This window comes from Schistocerca piceifrons, unplaced genomic scaffold, assembly GCF_021461385.2.
Source record: "Schistocerca piceifrons isolate TAMUIC-IGC-003096 unplaced genomic scaffold, iqSchPice1.1 HiC_scaffold_837, whole genome shotgun sequence".
Classification (NCBI taxonomy): domain Eukaryota; kingdom Metazoa; phylum Arthropoda; class Insecta; order Orthoptera; family Acrididae; genus Schistocerca; species Schistocerca piceifrons.
The window spans coordinates 242,046-266,565 of record NW_025729099.1 but is presented as its reverse complement, the minus strand read 5'-3'; the positions used below and the strand labels follow the sequence as shown (position 1 = coordinate 266,565).

The window sequence follows — 24,520 nt, the reverse complement described above, 5'->3', positions numbered from 1 at the left end:
ATATAATATTTTCCCATTAATGCAAATTTTTCAGGCCTGTTATAAAAATCAGTATAATCCATGCAGATGTAGAATTAGAATGATGAAAATGAACTTGAAGGTCAATTTTCGCATTACTCTTTTTTGTGACGATAAAAATTGAAAACGGCAAGTACATTATAAAATGAACAATCTAAAGTGCAACGAGAAAGTTACATTTTACAATACCTTCACTTTGAAAGTAAACGGTAGATTGTTGTCTTGATGATACCTTCTAGTTGTGAAAAACCACCACCAGATTGTTGTACAGCTTTCTGTAATCAATAGATGCTCGTTTTTGAGAAAGGCGTTTCTCAACAGATTGCGCAAACAGTATGCTGCAATAAGTAATTTGTCACATTCACTTCAATTCATTGGTAGAAGATGGTGCTCAAAAACTTGTGCCAAAAGTGCACTACTGTTTTACAAGGCCCTTCTGGTCTGACACAGTTCACAATTGAAATTCGTCTTTTGTAAATCCTGGAGTCATCTTTTGACTGCAGCTTGGAAAGATTAAATGTTCATGTCATCTATAACGATGTATGCTGTCAGAATATAAGAATATGGAAGTTCATTTGGATGGGAATAAAGAGTCAGTTGGCTATGAAAGTTGCCTTAGCTTGTCCCAAAAGTTTCTGCATGGGAGAAACTGACAAGTATAATTTGGGGAAATTTTGTGAACAAGCACGGACATTATTTCTTCCACATTTCTGCCAGTGTATACTGTAGACGTTCAGAATGAAAATTCTAGAGATGTTTAAGGTGTAACCCTATCTTGTTGTCAAGAACTTGAAACAATGCAATGACGCTAGCGTGTGCTTATTGTTAATAAACTTATCTTTCATTGGAATTTTAGGTGAAATGTGCAAAAACAGATGGAGGAATATTCGGGACTCGTATCAGAGAAATAAACGAGAAAGAAAGCTTGGAACAGGTTCAGATGCCTCAGCAAAACCAAGAAAATGGGTTCTGCTTGATCACTTGGCTTTAAGAAACCTACATTTCGTGGCATTTTAAATGAAATTGTCAAGAGCATATGGAGAAATATTAGTAACTCATACCGGAGAAATATATGACATAAAATGGTTTCATTCGGTCCAAATGTGTCAGCGAAACAAAACAAATGCATTCTCTATCGTGTGATGACCACACGATTCTCGTTGCTCATCGACAGAACTGGCGGCTAGTCGCGACGCTCCCGGAGATATATGAGCCCAAATCTCGGAAACGGAGATCGATATCATTCTGATCTCAACTTTAAAAATAATTTCGATATGTTAGCTTCTTTTCATCGGCAACGATGTATGACCTAACGTGAACCATACGTAAAGTGGCCAGCGACCACATTTTTCACTGTACACAATTCAAATTTTATGCAGTAAGTTACTTGTAAATTAAGTATCGGAATAACTGTGACGAATATCGGAAAAATAGACACCTCATTATCAAGCTGTGATGTGAAACTGTAAGATACGCAAACATCAATTTTTTGTGCCTTTTACTTTCCTCACAATTGATAGAGAAGTAATATACAGCGAAAAAAACACGCAAAACCGGAAGAGATACTTTTCAATTTTTTAAAGTAAAAGGAGAATCTGTATCGAAAAACTAACTCTGGGAGCCGATGTAACTTTGTTGCATTAACATACAGTATTTTTTACAGCAAGAAAATCGGAATTCTTATTTTTCTTATGTATTAGAATCCGCCGCCGCCGACCGGACCTTGGGAAACGGCGACGACTCCAGTCGTCTTGCGGCCGTGCCGCCGTCTGCCAGGGTGGGAAAAGAGGAGGGGGCAGCGTCGCAGTCGCAGCCAACTGTCGCGTCTTGCACCAACGCCACCTAGGAACAAGGCCTCACATCGTGAGTCTAAGGAACCTGTGACGTCACGGGTAGGGGTCTGAGAAGCTAGGAACCGACTACCGACACAGTGACACACGTGATTCGTAGCGTTTCCATGTTGTACTTTGTGCTGTTCGTGAGTGGTTATTTGATCTATACTCAGTTACGATGCCCCGAAGGTGTTGTATGCCGAATTGCAGGGGCAATTACGATAATTTTTATTTTCCATCTGACGAGAATTTAAGACGAAGATGGTTATCGGCTGTTCACAGACAAGACTGGACACCGAGTAAGCACTCTGTTGTAAGTATCAGTGTATTTGTTTGGTTAGTGTGTCGTAGTTACTTGAAATGTAGTACAGCTGAACAAAATACAGTAAACAGAAGAACATATTTATAATCTCATACCTCGTTAATTTTCGTTATATGTTTTAAAGAGAACTGTATGCTTGTTTTTAGATATGTGAACTGCATTTCAACAAGGACGACATTTTAAGCAGTACCAGTATGTATGACCCGAAAACTGGTATACTCTTGACAGCACCTTTGGATCGTCGACGCTTGAGAAAAGGTGAGTTACGAAACACGCTCTTAGTAAAGTTCAGTGGCATAAGAACTATCTTTATTTCACTTATATGCTGTGAGATCGGTTTCATACTTCGTTATTAATTTTTTCAGATGCTATCCCATCGAAGTTGCCTGGATGCCCATCTTACTTGTCGAGTCATCAAACTGCAGTACGAGAGGACCCAGAAATTCGTAGGGGGCGTTTAGAAAATCGTGCTCTTCAAATTGCTATCCAAGAAAGTGTGGACACACATGCGAAAATGATTGATGCGATATCGTTCGATAGTTTAGAACAAATGAAAACAAAGTTGAGTGAATGTGAAAAGCACAGTGACTGGGTAGTGATAAACAAATCTGACAGTGTGAGACTAGTGTTACTAAAGCATAATCCTTACCCAAGAATTTTTTGCCACGTAGTTATAAGCAGTGGTTTATTACTCAGTGTCTTCAATAATGATATTGAAGTGAAATGTATTGGAAACATGAAATTTCCCATGAAAGTAAACAACATACAGGTGGTAAGTGATGTTCTTAAGAACATTTATCTTCTGTATAATAGTTCTGAGGCTCCTGTAGATAACATTTTGTCTTTAATTGACCAGTTATTGCAAAATTTATTAGAAAAGTTGCCAGGAAACGAAACTAAAATTACATTTTTGAAGGAACAGATTTCATTTTTGAAGTGCAGAAGTTCAACTCAATTTAGGTATGATACTAACTCTATGATAACGTGGTCATTAGTACATTCTATAAGCCCACATGCTTACAAATTTTTGAGGAACACTGACAGTTTTTCTATGCCTAGTCCTAACACCCTTTCAAGGCTTTGTAGTAAACTCTCAACAAATCCTGTCATTGAGCAACAGGGTCATCAGTTTATGAGCTACATCACAAATAAAGTAGGTACTTTATCCTCAGATGATAAAACTGTGCTCCTGTTGATGGATGAAATTCATCTGAAGTCTCAGCTTGATTACAAAGCTGGAAATGTTGTAGGATGTGCCTTTAACACTGAAAAATTTTTGTGTGCAACCAGCGCCTATGTTTTTATGGTTCAGAGCATGGAATCACCTTACAAGGATGTGGTATCTATTCTGCCAGTTCATACTATTCAGGGTGATGTTCTGTTCTCTTACATTAAAGCAGTCATTGTTAAATTAGAAGCAGTTGGATTTGAGGTGGTTGGTATAGTAGCAGACAATAATGCAATTAATAAGAAAGCAATGTCTAAGTTTTCTACTCCTCCAGATGTGAAAATAAAGTATGATCACCCTGTACAGTCTTCTCCAAATCGCCCATTGTATTATTTTGTGGACACTGTCCATATTTTGAAGTGTATCCGCAATAACTGGTTTAACCAAAAGGAGCAGATCTTGTGTTTTCCTGACTTCAGTGACAGTTTGAAGGGAGGTTTGTCTTCTGTTGGAGCACTGAAAGAATTGCACTTGATAGAAAAAGATGAACTATTGCAATGTGGCAGTTCCTTAACTTTGAAGTCTCTATTTCCTAACTCAATTGAGCGCCAAAATGTCAAGTTAGTGTTGCGTATTTTCAGTGATACGACAGTTGTTGCTTTGGACACATTTGGTTCAAAGAAAGCAATTAGCAACTGGGAAAGTACTGCAACATTCATAAAAATAATAAATCGTTGGTGGGATATTGTAAATGTAAAAACATTACTCAAGGGACAGAGCTTAAGTAATATTTTCCAAGAACCTGTGACTAGTAAATCCCATCACATACAAGAATTCTTACAGTGCTTCATCTCATGGTTATGTTCTTGGGAAGAGTGTAGTGATGAAAGAAAACTTACTCGAGAGACACATAGCGCTTTGAAACACACAACTGCTGCTTTGATAGACTTCAGTGACTACTGGCTTTCTGAGAAAAACAGATCATATTTGCTGTTAGGAAAAGTACAGACAGACAGTTTAGAAGACAGGTTCGGCAAATACCGCCAGCTATGTGGGGGAAATTATCATGTTTCTCTAAGACAAGTTTTTGAAACTGAACAAAAACTAAGGGCACAGTCTATGTTTTCCCTTGTGCTTCGGTCGAAAGTAGTTGGGGATGTTGTTATTAAGACCACTGATATTTTTTCTACTCATACTCAAATTCAGGGATTAAAAGAAACATCAATACCAGAATTTTTAAATGTAGCAGTAGATGAAAATGATGTTGATGGAATAGATGAGAATACTTGGCCACTGTTGCATTACATAGCAGGTTACTGCTCACACCAAGCTATTAAAAAAAAAACCATTGTGAATATTGTAAGGTATTCCTTACTACAGATGAAATGAAGCAGGGTGGTGATGATTTGATTATGGTAAATAGACAGAGGAGGGTTGACATATCCTGCAGATGATGTAGTAGTGTGTGTGACATATGTCTATTTAACTCTACAGAAAATTCTGAAAGACCAGGAAATTTTATTTTTAGAACAGGCAAATCAGAGAAATGTACTTGTGAAGGTAGCATCCCACAACATTCCCAGCAATCTTTTTTATGGGTTTCACTGTAAAAATAAACACTTAATTGATTCAGTCATGAATTGCATACTGTTTTGCTGTGCAAATATTTTGCTAAACAATTACACCAAGAGGAGAAATGATGTAACTACTGTTAAAAATGTAACTGTGTACAAAAGATTGAAAAAATGTTAAATTATACTGTTTGGGGCTTGGGAAGATGATGTGAAATAAATGTTTATTTCTATTTTCTGTTTTTATTTCATGCACAGTATCCCATACATCTTGTTGGTAATTGTTATGTATTGGACCCCTTCTGCTCTCTTCGAAATGGTGCAGCCGTAAACATGAGGCTTTGCTACAGATTAATTTGTTACCACAAATTCTCTGTGAAACCCCAATCTCATAGAATTAGGGGAATAGTCTTTTCTGTTCATCAGTAAATATATAATTAATGCTGCTCCTGCTCTGTGGTTGACAAGTTTTTGTATATATTTTTGTCCAATCAGTAAATTAATTATTCTCACAAGGAGAACAATTCATTGCTAGTATTAGCATGCTAGTCTGCCATCATAAGTAAATATTAATCTGCAGAACAGGTCCAGTCTGTCAATACAACCAATATTTCGGGGAGGGGGGAGGACAATACATAACTTAAGCCAGTCTTCATTTGAGAGAAATTGATAATGTTTTTGGAATTTGGAATAGCAGTGCTTTTTTTCCTCTGGGACAACATTAAATAGTGAATAGTAAAAGAATTTAATTGTCATTTAGCTATTGCAGCAATAGACAGTCAAATTACAAATGTTTAAAAAGTATACAGCATGTATACAAAAATTACTTTACACAAATTAAAAAACAATGTTACAACAGATTTTCCATAAAGTAAAATATTCAAGCTAAAACGATTTGTGTAGTACATCTTAAATTGAAATCATTAAGGAAATTATGGTACACTCACCGAGCAGTTATCACTGTGATATTTACACTCATACATTCAAGTGAGTAGCGAGGATTTACTGATAACCAACTGTACTACTTGTGCTTGAATAAATCAAATAAAGCTTCTACTCATTCTAGAGGCAGTTTGTTGAACAGCTTCATACTCACTACATTGCTGTTCTATGATTTAGATAATCTGCAGTAAGGTATGTGAAGATGCACACTATTTCTAGTTCTGGCATTACTGAAGATTGGGATACCACTCATCTGCTTTCACAAATGGCACTATAGATGACATTTTAAATTTTTACAATGCTGTAATACCCATTGCCAATGATCAGTGTATCAAATGACAAGTATTTTAATTAAAAGATGGGGATCAGTATGTGGATGGGTGAATATAAATGGATCAGTTTGTACAGTAAAAAGTAATAATAGGTTCTTAAGATATGTCGTTACATGAAGCCGATGGGTGGTGTCCCATTCTTCAGATAAACCTCAGTTCCATGAGAGTGTAAATCCTGCCTAAGCTGGTATTCTGTTAAGTTAGTCTTTGTATACAGTAGAACAGTGAAAATGTGCAAATTTATAACAATTAATATTTTCAAGCTGATAAACAATGGCTTACAGTGGGCAAGTTTGTCAGAGTTTGTAATGATTCTAATGTGTGATTCCCATGTCAATTTATAATACCTAATAACTTAACACTACCTAGTCTTCTACTGGCAAATCTCTTAAACTAAGTAGTATGTAGAAGGTTCAGTGAAGTTTACACAAGTTTCTGTACGGTAATGTTTTCTTAAGTATAAAACTGTAGATGACTGCCAAATGAGGTATCTGTCATACGAAACTAGAATTTGACATAGATACAAGTCCCAGAGTACCTGCTTCGATAGATTGTCAGTCTTTCCAATTGCGGTACCTCATTTTAAATTAAATTATGCAAGGTGACATACACGGTGAAAATAGTGCTGTCAGAGTTATGGAATTAGAAATTCGCATTTTCAAAACGCGAGTGACGGAAATTAAAAAGTATTTTCACCTTTGGAGCTATAGTTTACGAAATTTGAACAATGTAATTCTCCTGTGAGAATGATTAGCGTTTGTTTACAGATTTGTGTATAAAGCAGTGAGTAGTCTACCAGGAAACTGTTTAATGTTTTCATATACGTGGCGTAGAGCCTAACAAGCCGCTCGGTATTTCGGACCCCTAGTCGTGACGTCACTAGTCGCGTTGTGAGGCCTTGTTCCTAGGTGGCGTTGCTTGCACAACGTAACTTAAACGACAGTGGAATAGACTAAATGCTAGGGTCAAGAGAATCATCTCAACACACAAACAACAGCAATGGGACGACACCTGTGCTCAGTTAAACTACAGGGAGGGCAGAAAGTTCTGGAATAGATTCAAGACCCTAACAGGACAACGAAAGACAACTCAATCCACACTACTGGTAAACAACGAGCCAACGATCGACCACAAAGAACAGGCAGAATCTTTCAAACAAGTGCTGCAAGAAGTTTACTCATTTCCAGCTGACGACAAATTTGACGAACAATTCAGACAACATGAGGAGTCCCAACTACCACGAATCCTAGAAACCCCCACAACCGAAACAGAAGAACAACTAACCCTCACTAAAGTCATAGCAGAGAATGAAATAGCAGACGCAATATACACAGGACGAAACTCTGCCCCTGGCGAAAATGGTATCCAACGACTCCACCTCCAAAAAGCTTCCTTCATATCCTCACCCCTTTACTATCCCTCATCTTCAACTTTTGCATGACTCACGAAACTATCCCAACATATTGGAAAACCAGCAGAACAATAATGATCCCCAAACCCGACAAACTAAGGACTGACCCCCGTTCATACAGACCAATATCACTACTAGACGTAATAGGAAAGACATATGAACGGATACTGACAGACAGGATACGGAAATACACAAATGACAAAGGACTAATCCCCCCTATACAGGCAGGCTTTCGACAGAAGCACTCCACCAACGACCCCCTACTGAGACTGACTGACAGCATAGCGAAAGGATTTAACAAAGGACACTGCACGCTCGCTGTACTCCTGGACATCGAGCGTGCCTTTGACAAATTATGGCACAACGGACTACTTTACAAATTAACAGAAATAGGCATCCCAACGAAAATGACAAGAATTATAAAAGCTTACTTAACCGACAGAACCTGCATAGTACATGTAGGGAAAGAAAAATCCGAAGCCTTTACCCCACAAACAGGGGTACCCCAACGCGGAATATTATCGCCCCTACTCTACATGTTATATACAGCCGACATACCCACTGTCAGGACATGAACCGAAACCGTAGGACCGTATGCAGACGATACAGCTTACTGGTGCACAGAACTAAGAACAAACACTGTACAACGAAAGACGAACAATTACCTTACACTACTAGAGCAATGGATGACCAAGTGGCGAATTCGGTCCAATCCCAACAAAACACAGACAGTTCTTTTCAAACACAGACATCTGACAAAAAAACGACAACAAGACGCCAACGACATCCGACTAAGACTATGGAACGCGCCACTCACACTGACCAACTCAGCCAGATACCTTGGAGTATATTTAGATCGACACCTGAACTGGAAAACGCACCTAAATCACCTTCTGAACAAAACACGACTACGACAGAACTTAATAAGACAGGTTCAAGGACGCTTCCACGGCTGCAGCGACGAAACAGCCCTACATACATATAAAACATTTATAAGGCCAATACTCGAATACGCAGTCGCCCCACTCGGGGGAATACAGGCCCACGTAGCGGAAAAACTATACAAAACGGAAAGGAGATTAATACGCAGCATCACCAAGCTACCCCCTACAACCTCCAGCAACGAAGTATATACGAGCTCTGGTATAGAACCACTCCAAACCAGAATGACCAAACTATGGGCGAGATATGGAAATCACATTATCCACAACAGACCGGACATGGAGGACATTCTCACCATAAACGCAAGAGAAAACAGAAAACCGAAATACAAATACATTCCCCCATCACGCACAATAGCCCAAAACACAGCCAAAACATTCCCTGACCACATCCCAATCCTACTACCCTTAACCGCAGACACAACAACACCAACTCACTTTGACGAAAGAACAACAGATTAACCACAAACACACTCACACCCGCGCGCACACACACACACACACACACACACACACACACACACACACACACACACAAGCACACACACACCCAAAACAATCCACCACAGGAAACACAAACAATCCAAACAACACCAAACAGCGCTCACCCCCCCTCAAGGAAAGGAAAAGAAGAAACAGGATAAATAATGTATTACATACACTTATTTGTTATGTATTCTTCAAATTAAACTATGGGAGAATATATATATATATATATATATATATATATATATATATATTGTCTGTATATGTGTGGATGGATATGTGTGTGTGTGCGAGTGTATAGCCGTCCTTTTTTCCCCCTAAGGTAAGTCTTTCCACTCCCGGGATTGGAATGACTCCTTACCCTCTCCCTTAAAACCCAAATCCTTTCGTCTTTCCCTCTCCTTCCCTCTTTCCTGACGAGGCAACCGTTGGGTGCGAAACCTAGAATTATGTGTGTATGTTTGTGTTTGTTTGTGTGTCTATCGACCTGCCAGCGCTTTTGTTTGGTAAGTCTCATCATCTTTGTATATATATATATATATATATATATATATATATATATATATATATATACACTTGTAAAGCCAGCTACGATCGAAATCTTTAATAGACACAGACTAACTATATATATACATGTATCAACTTCACACACCACATTATCAACCACACACATAAGCACAAGACATGTATCTAACTAAATCATCCAATAAATTCCCATAATGTTATCATAAAATTACATTCTATATATCTTTTGTACCCCATTTATTTTGTATTCTATATATCTCTGCTCTTTCATTGCTAATATACCCGGTTATTTTATCCTCATTCATCTTCACTTATCTTCATTTCTCGTAAATTTAAATTGTATCACGTTAACAAAATTGTTTATGTTGCTTTCATAATCTTTTCTTTTACTGTAAATTTAAATTTTATCATGTTAATATACTTGTTTATAATGTCTTCACTCTGCTGAAATCCTGCAGTATCAAAATTGCCAACAAATTATAAAAATGCACTTGCAGGAAAAATAAATTGTACCAAATAAAAATAACCACGTAAAAACCCAACGGCTGAAAAGGGACGCCAGCATGCCCTCAAACAGCCCGCCCTCCTCCATCAGAGGAGGAAATGAAAAGTGCAAAACAAAAAAAAAACAAAAAAAAGGGAAGAAAGGCCCCAGTTCTCTCCAGACGCTGAATAGCACACCATCTGTGTCGGGAGTCGCGTCGCGTTGGTATCATTGCTATAAACAGCCTCGGATGCCGTATTAAGTTACTCGGGATACGCGTAACCATGAAATCGTTTTCGAGTGAAGTGTAAATTCTGGGATGACTTTAATGATATATCTTCAGTTTGCGTATGTCGTATCTTCACGTGCCGTCGCGGGACAGACATTCTACCATTATTTAGCGTGGCGTTTGATGAACATTATTATCAAATTATTGCGAGCATTCATTTAAACATTTAATTTGGACAGTTATAGTTGCATCAGCGCATTAGACTCTGAACTGCTCTGTTAGTCAGGTTGTGTGGATTCTTTTTTTTTTTTCATCTGTGACTTTCAGAATATAACGAAGTTTTTTTTTCACGATCGTTTTTGATTATGAATCCGAGACAATATCCTAATTCCTCAGAGCTATAAGCTGTAGCTATAAGTATATTTCTCAGATGAAGTGGGCGCTAGGAATTCTAATTACAGGCTTCACGTTTTGCTAATCACTTTCTGGTTGCCAAAATTGTAGTTAGAGAGCCAGTGTTGAGAACGGCAAAACAACAGTATAAATAATAGGAACATTTAAATAACAATAATTCTACCAGCCACCCCACATATGGTTAGACGGCAGGAAAATGCATCTTTTCTACATAACATTCTAAATATAATTAACAATTAAATTTCAACCAGCCGCCCCACAATTGGTGCATCGGCCGGGAAAAAACTGAGTAAAAGTGAAAGTGATTTTTAAATATTCGGATTGGGAAGTGAAATGCGACACGCAACTGAGTAATAGAACAGTGATAGTGTTACGTATGCATGTGGACGACGCAATTGGATTAACAACGCATCTGGATTGACGGAGCTGGCACTGAGTCTAGCTACGCTGCCGGCATCGCGAGAAGCCAGTTTCGCCTCACCGCAGTCGTCCGCCGGAGCAAACGGAGTCGCGCCTGCCGTTGCGGGCCACACAGCAGCCGTCGAAGTGCCGTCTGCTGTTCAACACGCCGCGTCACATTAGTAATCCTGGTACGCCGCGCCGGCAACGCCATACGTCGTGCAGAAGGAACTAAGTTAAGTGAAAAGCTGTTACAATTTTTACTAACCTGCACTAAAAGACTGTCGGCGATGGAACCGCCAAAAGAAACTGAGGTTAAACTTAAATCAGAACCTATGTCTGTTGAGGGAACTGTAAATCCACACAATGGTTCAAGTGTAAATAGGCATGAAAGTAGTAATGTTAAAGTGAAATATGAAGTATTGTCTCCTGGCAGTAGTGTAAAAAGGAGCAATGATTCAATAATAGAGACCCCTGTAGTAAAGCAGAAATTGTTAATTTATTGGATGATAGTTTATCTGATGAATTATAAACGAAACAGCCATCAGAGGTGGTAGAGTTTAAACAGGAGAAGTTAGATATGACTGATCAATCAGAAGTTTCATTTAGTTTTGATGATTCTGGTGTTGGAGCTAGTTTTTCGTCACCTGAGTGTGAAAAGAAACCAGCTAGTGAGCAACCCAAAGATACTGGGGCTATTGATTTAAATGTTATATTACAAGCAATAGCTACCAGAAATGCTGAATTAAAGTCTGAAATAACTGAGGTCAAAAGCAGTAATGCAAAAATGTCAGCCAGTAATGCTAGAATGACAGCTGAGTTAAAATCTGGTATAATTGAGGTAAATAACAGAATTGTGGCCAGCCAAACTAATTTTAATAAACGATTGGAGGAAATGGACAATACCTTCAAGGCCGGTTGCAATAAGTTGAAAGAGGATCTGGACAGTTTAAATTATAAAATTGATTACAACCATGAGGATATTAAGAAAAAGGTTGCTCAACAATTTTCTGAAATGTATAAAACAGTAAAATCTGAAGTTGTTGAGGTTCGCAAAGACTTCCAAATGGAAGATGCAAAGCTGGAGCACAAGTTAACAGAAAACATCGAGGCGGAATCTGAACTGTGCTCAGATAGATTTAAAGATGTTAATATAAAAGTAAAATATGTCAAGCAGTAGTAGATGCAATCAAAACTGATACTACTCATATTGTGCAAAGAGTAGATAATGTTGAAATGAAAGTAGAAAATATTAGTACTAACATTGAGAGTAAAGCAGCTTCAGTAACTTCTGGTAATGGTAGTATGCAACAAATTGTAGCTACAAATGCCGCTTTTATCGGATGTCGGCAGTTCTTGAGGTTCGATCCTGATAAAAACATCCACCAGCTAGATTTCTGGAACGATTTTGAAGATGTGATTCCATCAACTTGGTCTGAACGAGAGAAAATCTCATTTATTAGAAGCCATTTAGCAGGTGACGCCATGCGTTGGTCAGCTGATGTTATGTTGAAGTGTAAAACATTAGCGGAATTTAAAACAGCTTTCATTAATGAGTATTGGTCTAGTAATCATCAAAATGAAGTGTTGAGAGAGTTTTGGAGTGGAAAACGCTTCAATGCAGGTAAGGAATCTATTAAAGAGTTTTCCAGGTCATGGATCTCACGTTTGTCACATTTGGACGAAAAGCTAAAATCAGAAATGGTAATACTAGGTCTTGAAGCCAAACTGCCATGGTATTGGCAAACTAGAAATATATCTGCCCCTAGAGACAATCTGGATCGCTTCATTGAATATTTGGAACGTGTAGAGCGTGTTGCTGCCAATGAGGAGCAAGCACGTAACAACAGAAATGCTAATAACACTAGTAGTAATTTTAGGAACAAGGAGAATGGCAATGTAAACATCAGAACAGTAGGTGTTCGCCATTCTAAGAGAGGTAGGAATTGGAGAAATAATTATCAAAACCAACAATGGCATCCAAATGATAATAATTTTGTTCCGAACAAAGTTATGCAGGTAAACAACAGTGCGGAAAGCAATGCTGTGCCAGTTAACTATAATGTAAATAAAAGAAACAGTAGTAGGCCGAGGCAGGAAAACTAGTCCAGTACTTGGGCCACACCTCACCTTCTGCTCTTAACACTCCCATCACTACACAGGACATCAGCCTCACTCTCCGCACTAAACGCAACACTGCTCCCGGCCACGACTGCGTTACCTACCGCCACCTCAAACACTGCCCTCCCTCCTTCCTTTCCCTCCTTGCCGCCCTCTACAATGTCATCCTTGCCACTGGCTTCTATCCCAACCTGTGGAAAACTTCCCGTATCCTGATGTTCTCCAAACCCAATAAGCCTCCATCTGATGCCTCTTCCTATCTGTCTCACGTCGGTGTTCAGCAAGCTCTTGGAATCCATCCTTTCCCGGCGCATCCATCTCCACCTCCACCAAAACGACCTCCTCCCAAACACCCAATGTGGCTTTCGACCTTCCTTCTCTGCTGATGACCAACTCCTCCGCCTCACTCATCTCCTCTCCCTCCAGCTTAACTCCCGTCGCTCCACCCTTTTTGTCTCACTTGACCTTGAAAAGGCCTACGACCGTGTCTGGCATCCCGGTCTCCTGTTTAAACTCCAAACCTACGCCCTTCCTATCAACTACATCCGTCTGGTGGCCTCCTTCCTCTCCCGCCGCCCCTCCTACGTTACCATCCATCATGCCAATTCCCGCACCTTCTACCCCTCTGCCGGTGTGCCCCAGGGCTCTGTCCTCTCCCCTCTCCTCTACCTCCTGTACACAGCAGATATGCCCCAACCCCCCCCTCCAGTGCACCTCTTGCAATATGCTGATGACACCGCATTCCTCGCCCTCGCTCCTACCCTCCAACGGTCCCAACGCCTTCTCCAGAATCACCTTGACCTTTTTGCTGCATGGTGTAACCAATGGCTCCTGAAACTCAATCCTTCCAAGACCCAGGCAATCATCGTAGGTCGTACCACTCGCTCCTTCCGGCTCCTGGATTTCTCCCTTACTGTCTGCGCACGTCCTGTCCGTCTCACCCCCACCCTCACCTACCTTGGCCTCACCATTGACCGTCACCTCACCTGGATCCCTCATCTCCGATCCATCCAATCCAAAGCCCACAACCGCCTCCGCCTCCTCAAACTCCTCTCTGGCCGGACATGGGGGTTGCACCCCTCTACCATCCTCCACACCTACAAATCCTTAATCCGTCCCATCCTCTGTTATGCCAGTCCTGCCTGGATATCTGCCCCCCCGAAATTCTATCAGTCCCTCCAGATCCTTGAGCATCATGCACTCCGCCTCGCCTTCCGTATCCGCCTCCCGTCCCCCACGCGGATCCTCTATGATCTCATTCCTTTCCCCCATCTGCTCCTCTTCCTCGAACACATCCGCATCCTCTACACCTCCCGCCGTCTTGAACCCCCTCACCCCCTGGTTGCTCCTCTCCTCTCCCATCCTCGCCCCCTGCCCCGTCTTCACCGTTGTGTCCCCCCTACCCTCCATCTCTACACCCTCCATCTCCTTTCCCAAGGTGGCTTCCGTCAACTCCCCCTCCCGGATGATGCCCTCTCTCCCTCCATTTATCCTTCCTATCAACTCTGATCCTCCCTCCCCCTCCTTTCCTCTGTCCTTTCCCTGGGCTCCCTCTTCCCCCCCCCCTTCCGTCCTGTTTCCTCCCCACTACACCTCTCCCTACCTCCCTTCTCCCCCCCAGTCCTTTTGTATTCCCCTCCTCTGCCTACCCCCCTCCCTGTCGCGTCTGCCCCCCACCCCTCTTATGGGTCCTCATCCTCCATCAGCTCCTTTCCCGGTTCCCCCCCCTTCGCTTTTCCTCTCCTTTCCGCCGACTTTTTCGTGCTGTGTTCTAGTGACTATTCAGTGTTGTGTTGCGAACAGAAACCATGCTGTCGCTGGGTGTGCATTTTATATACTTTGCGAACAGAATCCAGACTGTCGCCGTGTTTTTTAATTGTCTATTGTTTCCCCTGTCTGCTCCGTATGTATTTTTATTCGCTTCATCATCCCTCTGTTGTTTGTTTTACTTTCCCCATTTTCTTTTCACCTTGTTACTCACTAAGTCCCCGATTTTATCGCCTGTTTTTTATTATTATTTATTCCCCTGCTCTTTGTCAGAAAATCTGTCGGCTACAGAGTGGCGTCCTAGGCTGCTGCCAGCCCGCCCCCTTCGGGGGGAATTGAAATTCAATAAAGGAAAAAAAAAAAAAAAAAAAAAAAAAAGAAAACTAGTTGCCATCTATCAGGACACTGGCGTTCACCAGGCGGTTACTTTTCCTAAGCCAGTAGTTACGGTAATTGGTAAGACAGATCAGAATACTCAGACTGAACATGTGGATGAAGGATCGGTAGCATCTAAGGATACAGCAGAAATATTAGATCACTCACAGTATTTGATAGATACCATGTTAGAGACGCTTTCTAAGTGGGAAGAGAAAGAGAAGGCGCAGCAGTGTAATGGTAGGGAAGAGCTACAAAATACTGAATTGTCAGGTGAAGAAGCAGAAGAAATTCATGCTTATATTTACGATGAGGATGATGTGCTCTTATCTAAAGTGCCTGTGCAGGATGTTGATACTGTACTAATAGATTTAGGACAGGAGGTAAGTGAGAATGTAGAGGGTAGTCTGTTGGGGGTCAATGAACCCAGTAGCTGTGACCAGTTGTCACTTGAGAAGGAACCTGACGATATTAATGAAAGTGGTTTAGCTGTAACTAGTGTTATGCCCGGTCTGGAGGCGCAGAATCGCTCAGACTACAGAAATTTGGGTCATGTTCAGCAAACTAAATGTAATGAAGTCGTGCAGTGTTTCGATTTGAAATTAATAGACCGACTGGAAAAGGCGGCTGAAAATGTAATTCAGGAAACCCCTACACACTTTGACCTAAATGTAATGAAGACAGATGTCGATCACTTTAGTTGGAGACAAATACAAAAAGGAACTATTGGATGTGTTTGAGGAACCACCTGTACAACCTAGAATAAGCCACCCTATAATAATAGTGAATATGTTGGTTATCAATGTACGTTGTCTCTTAGACAGTGGAAGTGAGGTGAGTGCGATATTTCAGTCCTTTGATGCATTACCTGGTAAAGACAAGTTTACAGTAATGAGGGTATCAGGACTAAGAATAATTGGTGCTACTGCAAGGTGTCAAAAACGGTAACACAAGAAGCTTTGCTGCCCTTTGACATTAATGGTAATTTAATTGATCATCCATGCTTACTTGTAAATAATCTCAGTATTGAGGTTTTAATTGGCATAGATTTCTTGTCAAAATGTCAGAGTGTTGTTGGCTTTGAAAGAAGCCAGTTAAAAATGGTCTTGCCGATAACCGGAGTAATTACAGTACCTTTTAGTGATAAACACGTAGTAACTAATTACGGAACTTGGGAGCTGCCTATACAAGTTCTGAAAAATAGGAGCCATTGGGACGAAGGTGTTAACCTTAGTAAAAGTAAGCTAAACACAGAAGAAGAAGAAGAAGAAGAAGAAGAAGCAATCATTTTGGACAAAATAGAAGTTAAATTTCAGGAAATCAATAAAATTTCAGCTAATCAGAAGGAAGAACTAAGACAGGTTTTAAAAAGGCATCATAAGGTATTTTCAAATCGACCTGGCGTGGTCAAAGGTTACTAATGATTGCTGTAGGGAGGAGGTTGTTCTGTAAACTCTACACAGTGTGGCAGCTGTGCAGTCCCAGCTGTGTGAGATCTTCTTTCCTTTTCAGGTCTCACTCATTCTTCATCTTTCCTATCCACCTAAATTTCGGCTCTTCCTCTCAAATACTAAAATTTTCCGTTATGGTTATCAAACAAATAATAAACTAATGAATGCTGAAGGGAGGAGGTTGTTCTGTAACCTCTACACAGTGTGGCAGCTGTGCAGCCCCAGCTGTGTGAGATCTTCTTTCCTTCTCAGGTCTCACTCATTCTTCATCTTTCCCGTCTACAAAAATTTTGACCCCTTCTTTCCAATACGAAAATTATCTGAAGCCAATGAATTCTATAGCGAGGAGATTGTTCTGTAACCTCTACACAGTGTGGCAGCTGTGCAGTCCCAGCTGTGTGAGATCTTGTTTTCCATTTCAGATCTCACTCGTTATTCGTCTTTCCTATCCACCAAAGTTTCGACTCCTTCTTTGCAATACAAAAATTATCCGTCATGGCTATCAAGCCATGAGTTCTGTAATCATTCTATCCACCGATTAGTGAAGAAAATACCTAACTGTGACATAAACAATAGAGAAGTATGACGCAATTAAGATACAAATGTATTTGAGTAACAAGTATGTATAGAACCCTCGTAATATTGTAAGTACAGAGTGTTGTTTTATTGGAAATGGTCCCACAATAATATTTTAAAAAATATGTACAAATTCGTGTTCAAGCAGGATCTGAAGTGGCAATGAAACCTGTTGTATGCTGTAGAGCTAACTAATTAATAGTAAAAGAGAGTGCTTAGTGTTATGAAAAATATGCAGATAAGTTATAAAAATGAACTCACCTTGTGTGGCAAGGAATGGCAGTGTAATAGAATTGAACAGTGTTTGTGGCTGAGACGTGAAGGACACGTCCCTGAAATATTTATAAGGTTGGAGCTGGCCGTTATTTGGTGTACTGTGTGACAGGACACACCTACATGGATTGAGGTTATGAGTTGGAGGCGTGAATGCGACCATAGGTACCCTTATGTTAGATGAGACAGAGCAGCTAATGGTGTCCTATAGGTTTAAGGAATTTATCATTACGCTCGTCCATAATTAATTAATGCACTTTAGTGGTAGGTCGAGAGAGACTACCTGTGGTTTCAGCATCCGATCGAGTGGAAATGGATTGCCACATGGGCAAACTGATCAGCTGCAATACACTATAGATATGAAATAAATGTGCTATCCTGTGCTTTAAATTTTAATGGAGTGAATATTACTTAAGTTCATACACTAGCAAAGTAAGTAAGTACATAATGGCAGACGTGAAACATTATTTATAGCTCAGCATAAATACACTTCGATGAAGTAAGTACATAATTGCAGATGTGGAACTGACACAGCAGCAGAGGACCAATAAGTGGATTTAGTAGTCAACTAACCGTAGTGTGTTTTGAACACTCAGAACTGTACTATTACCACAAGTTACTCACATGTACAAAGAAGCTGAGAAGACAATTACTAATCAAATATACTCATACTATCTCTAAGAATAAGGTAATCAAAGATGAGTCAGTTAAGTAAATAAAATACAGATGTGTAAGGAATGTACCGAGCATTGGTTCAGTGTTCCTGCCCAGAAATAATAAATTGAAATTAAATAGAATTTTTGATTGTATGCCTTGAGCATAAATTTTCTATGGTACTTGACTAATGGCGTTTTGGGCCATTTGTTTACCGATTTTATGACAGTTAAGGAACCGCGAGAGTAAAATTGAATAAAATTCTGTTAACTTTGTTCCAGTAACATATTGGAAGATAAAATGTATATATCCCCATTTCATTGTGACCCACCCTTAGATATTAAGTGAACACAGTCTGAGGCACTCTTTTTGTTTGTTCTACAGGACAAATCAGATAATGGCAGCATGGTAGCTGCATGAAAGCGTGGAGTGACTTGGACACAACTCACAGTGACTCCTCCCCTTCCCCAAGTAATTTAGAGTGAATGTGAAGGACGCACACCATAGCAACTTCCCCTCCTCTACCCTTGTAAACGGAAGTGTAGAACGCCAGCCAAAGCGGCTACAACCACATGTGTAAAAATGATTTGTGAAATTTTCTTTCAGGTTTAGAAAAGACTGCTAAGATATAATCATCTGTTTATGTATCTTGAATAACTGTGATATTTTCTTTGAATTTGTGTATGTAAAAATGTATTTAATGGATTTAAGATTTTCATAATTTTACATATTTTTATGTGTTCGTTTGTCTATGGCAATATGTATGCCAAAGTGTTCCATTGATTTTGATTAAATTTTGAGAGATAATATTGCTTAAGAGGCAGTGAACATGCTAGTAATTTAAAAAATTAAAGTAGGTAATCAGTTTTCTTTTAATATTTCTATATGTTTACATTTCAAATTTTAAATTTTCATACGGAGTTAAGCTGTACTCTTGCTTCCCTTTTTGTAATTAATTTTTTTTCGTTTATTAACATTAAAAAAAAATTTAAGTAGAGGGTGATGTAGGGAAGCAGCCTACTCCCGCCTTATAAAATTCTCATCAGTCGTTCCATTGTGTGCCAGCCTAGTCCGCTGTAACTAGCTCTGACGTCATAAATGTTGCGCAATACTTTAAAAATCAAGTAAATAACCTGAAACAGTTCTACCACCTCAGGAGTAATACTAAATCAATATGTGTTGAATATCAGTTCAATAACTTTAACCATTTTCAAAATTTGGATGTTTTTCTGTAAAAACCATTGGCCCAACAGAAAAGAGCTAGAGACTGAAAAATTTATATTTAGATTCCTTTTTCATAATAAGTTAATAGAAACAGTCTTCTGGATCTCACAAATTAAGATTTTAGTTGGAATTCATAATTTTCTGGTTTTTGTATTAAAAATTAAGGAAGCAAGATAGATTAAGTAGGGTAATAAATAAGGCTAGGATGTTTATATTTAACTAGAATGGAGATCCGCTCTAATCATAAAGATGTGAGAAGTTTCAATTGAATAACTATAAAACTATAGCGATAGCGTATCTCCAAAGGGCAAGTTCAGAGCTCGTCTACTGCGTGTAGTGTAATTAAATTAATTCTCTCGCCCAAAATATTTTACTTAGCCATGTCAGACTTTTATTATGATTACTTACCTGTGTGCTGAATGCGCATTTAAATTGAGAGCTTCATCGGCCATCAGCAAAGGAAGCGATGATTTATTCAATGACTTAAAGTGGTGCTGCATTACTAGCCCAGCGGTTAGTTGGGAGAGCCGATTTGATCAGGCGTTCCCTTAGCCGTCCGCACCGCGCCTTTATATACTGTATAAGAACGCTGCGCGAGGAAGAAAGGCCCCAGTTCTCTCCAGACACTGAATAGCACGCCATCCGTGTCGGGAGTCGTGTCGCATCGGTATCATTGCTATAAACAGCCTCGGATGCCATATTAAGTTACTCGGGATATGCGTAACCATGAAATCGTTTTCGAGTGAAGTGTAAATTCTGGGATGACTTTAATGATGTATCTTCAGTTTGCGTATGTTGTATTTTTACGTGCCGTCGCGGGACAGACATTCTACCATTATTTAGCGTGGCGTTTGATGAACATTATCATCAAATTATTGCGAGCACTCATTTAAACATTTAATTTGGACAGTTATAGTTACATCAGCGCATTAGACTCTGAACTGCTCTGTTAGTCAGGTTGTGTGGATCCTTTTTTTTTTCATCTGTGACTTTCAGAATATAACGAAGTTCTTTTTTTCACGACCGTTTTTGATTATGAATCCCAGACAATCTCCTAATTCCTCAGAGCTATAAGCTGTAGCTATAAGTATATTTCTCAGATGAAGTGGGTGCTAGGAATTCTAATTACAGGCTTCACGTTTTGCTAATCACTTTCTGGTTGCCAAAATTGTAGTTAGAGAGCCAGTGTTGAGAACGGCAAAACAACAGCATAAATAATAGGAACATTTAAATAACAATAATTCTACCAGCCGCCCCACATATGGTTAGACGGCAGGGAAATGCATCTTTTCTACATAACATTCTAAATATAATTAACAATTAAATTTCAACCAGCCGCACCACAGCACCTACTCCCACAACCAGGCCCACTTTACCTTCGACCACCTTGACACCCTCATTTAAGCCCCTCTCTCTCCTTCCCGCACCCTTCCACCTCCAACCTCCTGGCACGTCAACAGGATCGTCTCCTCTACCTCAATATTCGCTCCCTCCTTGCAAACAAATACCTCTTCATGCGTATCCTCTCCGAGCACCAGGTTGACTCCTCATTCTTAATGAAACCTTCCCTCAACGCCACCGTGTTGTCCGCACCTCCCCCTATCTCCTTCACTGCACTGACCATCCCCTTCACCTAGCCCGAGGTGGGGTTGCTATAGGCCACCTCCAGCATCTCCCTGTCTGGCCACAACCCCTCCTCAATGACCCGACCGAACACCCTCTCCTCAGCCTATTTTTTTCCTCCCTCACCATCACCTGTGCCACTATCTATATCCGCCCTGCAGCTCCTCTCCCCTTCGATTTCATTTCCCATGTTGACCGTACCTTCTCCACCTATGTGATCGCTGCTGACCTCCACATCCACAGCTGTGACGCTGCCACCCTTCGGTGGTGGCATCAGTTCCTTGCCACCATCCATGGTGACCTTGTTCCTCTCCCACAGCACACCCATCCTGAATATAACGCCACCCCCGATGTTATCCTCACTTCCCCCAACCTCCTTGGTCGCATCGCCATTGACGTCCTCGATCCCGTTGGGAGTGACCATCTCGCTGAACTTCTCACCTTCTCCTCTACCCGTACCACTGCTGCAGCCACCCACCCAGCTGCCCCTCCTAAGTCTGTCCATGGCTACCACTGTGCCTACTGGGATGCCTACAGGGAATCCATTGCCTTACAGGTCGAAAGCCACCCCCTCACATTTCACCACCCTGCTGACAATACCCATATCTCTTCCTTCCTTCAGAAGACCATCACTGACGCTGTGGAGGCTCATATGCCTACCAAACTCATCCACCCTCACCGCCCTACGCTTCCTCCACAGGCCTTCCTTCTTCTGCATGAATCCCGCAGGCTCTACCGCTCCTTCCTCCGTACTCATACCCGGGATACTCTCACCCACCACTGGCAATAACAGCGACACATCCGGAACATCCTTACAGCAAAGAAACGCTGGAACTGGCGCCAGACATACACATTCCTCAACTCCACCCACCCTGTCAACTCCTCCAGGTACTGGTCAGCCTTCCACTGCCTTACTGGTAGCCATCCCACCCCTCATTACCCCATCCTCCATGACGATCGACCCTTTCCTGATAACCTCAGTAAGGCTAACCATTTTGCTTTACACCTATCAGAGGTCTTCTCCATTCCTGACGATCCTCATTTTGATTACTCCCTCTTCCCCACCATCCTTGACCGCACTGACACCTCTGTCCCCCGCTAGCTGCTAGCTTCCTGTACATGGATCGGTTACCCCCCTCAGACATCAACACTACCACCACCACACAAGACATCACACTCATCCTCTGCTCCAAACACAACACCGCCCCTGGTCATGATGGAGTCACCTACCACCACCTCAAGGAATCCCCCCCATCCTTCCTGTCTGTCCTTGCTACCCTGTACGCAAGATTTACCAGAGCAACCATTCAAACAAGCACTATATGACTTGTTAGTTGCCCACCCATTCTACGAAGTAAAGGATTTCATCAATTGTAATATTATCCAGTAATAACAAACCGATAACTCATTTGCAACAGAAATTATACAGTAATATAAGGATGACTTTGTAGGATTTCACCAATCGTAATATTACACTGTCATAACAAACCTATTGTTCTTTTGCAACATGAATTATATTGTATTATATGTATGATCTTGTCAGTTGTAATATTATACTGTAATAACAAATCTATTGCTCTTTTGAAACAGGAGTTATATTGTGTTATATGTATGACTTTGTAGGATTTCATCAATTGTAATATTATTTGGTAATAACAAACCTATTGCTCCATGCAACATGAATTATTTTGTGTTACATGTATGACTTTGTCTATTGCCTTAATGGCGTAAAAGCAATAAATTTTTTTCTATTCTATTGTATTCCTTCACTACTCTGTTCTTACTGCAACTGACTATTAACAATGCACCATTTTCTGACCCAGTGCCGATGTTCTAACAATTTGGGTTTTACTGTCTGTTTGCCACTGAACTATCAAATATTTTAGCAGATACAGCACAAGCTGTAGATGTTATTTTACTTTTTCCGCCCTAGTTATATGACCGGTAAACTATTTTTCAGCATCTGGTTGTGAATAATCACTTCAAGATACGAAACGCAAGTTAAAGTAGCACGTGCTTAACTCCCAAATCCCTACCAGCTTAGTCACATTTACCACTCACTACACTTCATATTTCTCCTATAAGTTCAGTTAACCTACTGATTAACCAAACCTTTCCAAAAATTCGTATTATGACAATCAGTATTATGAATAATATTCACCTATGTATCAAAAAATATATATAGAACCAACCATCATATATGTGAAGCGAGTAGAAGATATAAGCACTATAAATATTTCAGATCCACGTTCGTTTAAAGCCACTCCATAAACGACCAAAATAGGTGTAGTTGTGATATGAGTCTTACCGCATTTACAGCAACAAAGATCTTAAAAATAGGAAACAAATAACGAACTGCATTTGGTTAACTTGACCGGCGTGACAAAACATTAGTTTCTCGGTGTGGCCAACAGATGGCAGCGTAGCAGCGCCGTCTGAATTGTGTCAGCAGTACGAGAAGTCGAGAAAGCTTTGTTAAACGTTAACACTAACAGCGCTAACTGTGGCATAATCATTTGCATACAGAAGTCGTGATGCTCTTCTCTCTTTGCTCTGTCCGTTCATTCATGTGATTTAACAGCGACAATTACATCAAAATAGATTTACAAACCAGCATTTGTAGACTAAAGGTAAGGTGACAAATTTCTGACAGCCGAAACTGACACCAATTTTAATACTTGCTTGCATATTAAATATACATACGAGCTTTCACACTCTTGGCAGGTCCCCGGACTCGTACACGTTTAGTGAACTTTCGCGCCCGGAGATCAACGCCTCGTGCTTCTGTGTGTGCCGTCGTTTTGTGCGTAAGTCGTTCAGTGTTATTCATTTTGTGCACCTACGTTCACGTGTGACAATTTTCGTCTCTGTATGTGTCCAAGTGTCTGAACAACTTTATCTTGGACTCTACGCCAGTGAACGGCACCGTGTATTTTAAAACGTGATTTTCTCCGTTTTTATGTCCACCATCTTTTTGTCTCTCTAATTGTCTTCATTTGTATGTTTGTGTTTCTCTGAGGCCAAAGAGCGGCGTAGTATGCTGCTGCAGGCCTGCCTGACGCCAGTATACAGGTTTCAAAATAACAACAAAGAAAAAAAAAACTTTCACAGTATTACATCGTACTCAATGACTTATGATGCAGTATATTCATAATTTTACGTGGTACAAAATGACTTATGATACATGATACATACAAAAAAATAATAATAATTATGTGACATATAATTAGCGTGTATTATACATCAGTGGTTCCTAATTATAGTTAATTTGTGTAACACTGATTTCTGTTGCTAGTTTTTTTATGATGTGTGAGATTTATCACTCACAGGGTAAACTTTTGATCACTGTTTGTTAATGTAGCTGGCTACACTATAAAATTCT

The 24,520-nt window shown here is 40.3% G+C and overlaps 1 protein-coding gene across 1 annotated transcript; it reads left to right on the top strand.

Moving 5' to 3' along the window:
- The first annotated feature begins 2,038 nt into the window (after window positions 1-2,038).
- LOC124770909 lies at window positions 2,039-5,144 on the top strand. Its single transcript, XM_047249226.1, has 3 exons — window positions 2,039-2,163; window positions 2,319-2,430; window positions 2,538-5,144. The coding sequence occupies exons 1-3, from the start codon at window positions 2,047-2,049 to the stop codon at window positions 4,727-4,729; spliced, it is 2,421 nt and encodes an 806-aa protein (XP_047105182.1). The 5' UTR covers window positions 2,039-2,046; the 3' UTR covers window positions 4,730-5,144.
- Window positions 5,145-24,520: the final 19,376 nt, after the last annotated feature.

Bases quoted from the DNA above. Each gene is read 5' to 3' on its own strand.
- LOC124770909 (XM_047249226.1), top strand. From the start codon at position 2,047: ATGCCGAATTGCAGGGGCAATTACGATAATTTTTATTTTCCATCTGAC. The intron at 2,164-2,318 runs GTAAGTATCAGT...GCTTGTTTTTAG, and splicing joins CACCGAGTAAGCACTCTGTT to ATATGTGAACTGCATTTCAA. The intron at 2,431-2,537 runs GTGAGTTACGAA...TAATTTTTTCAG, and splicing joins TCGTCGACGCTTGAGAAAAG to ATGCTATCCCATCGAAGTTG.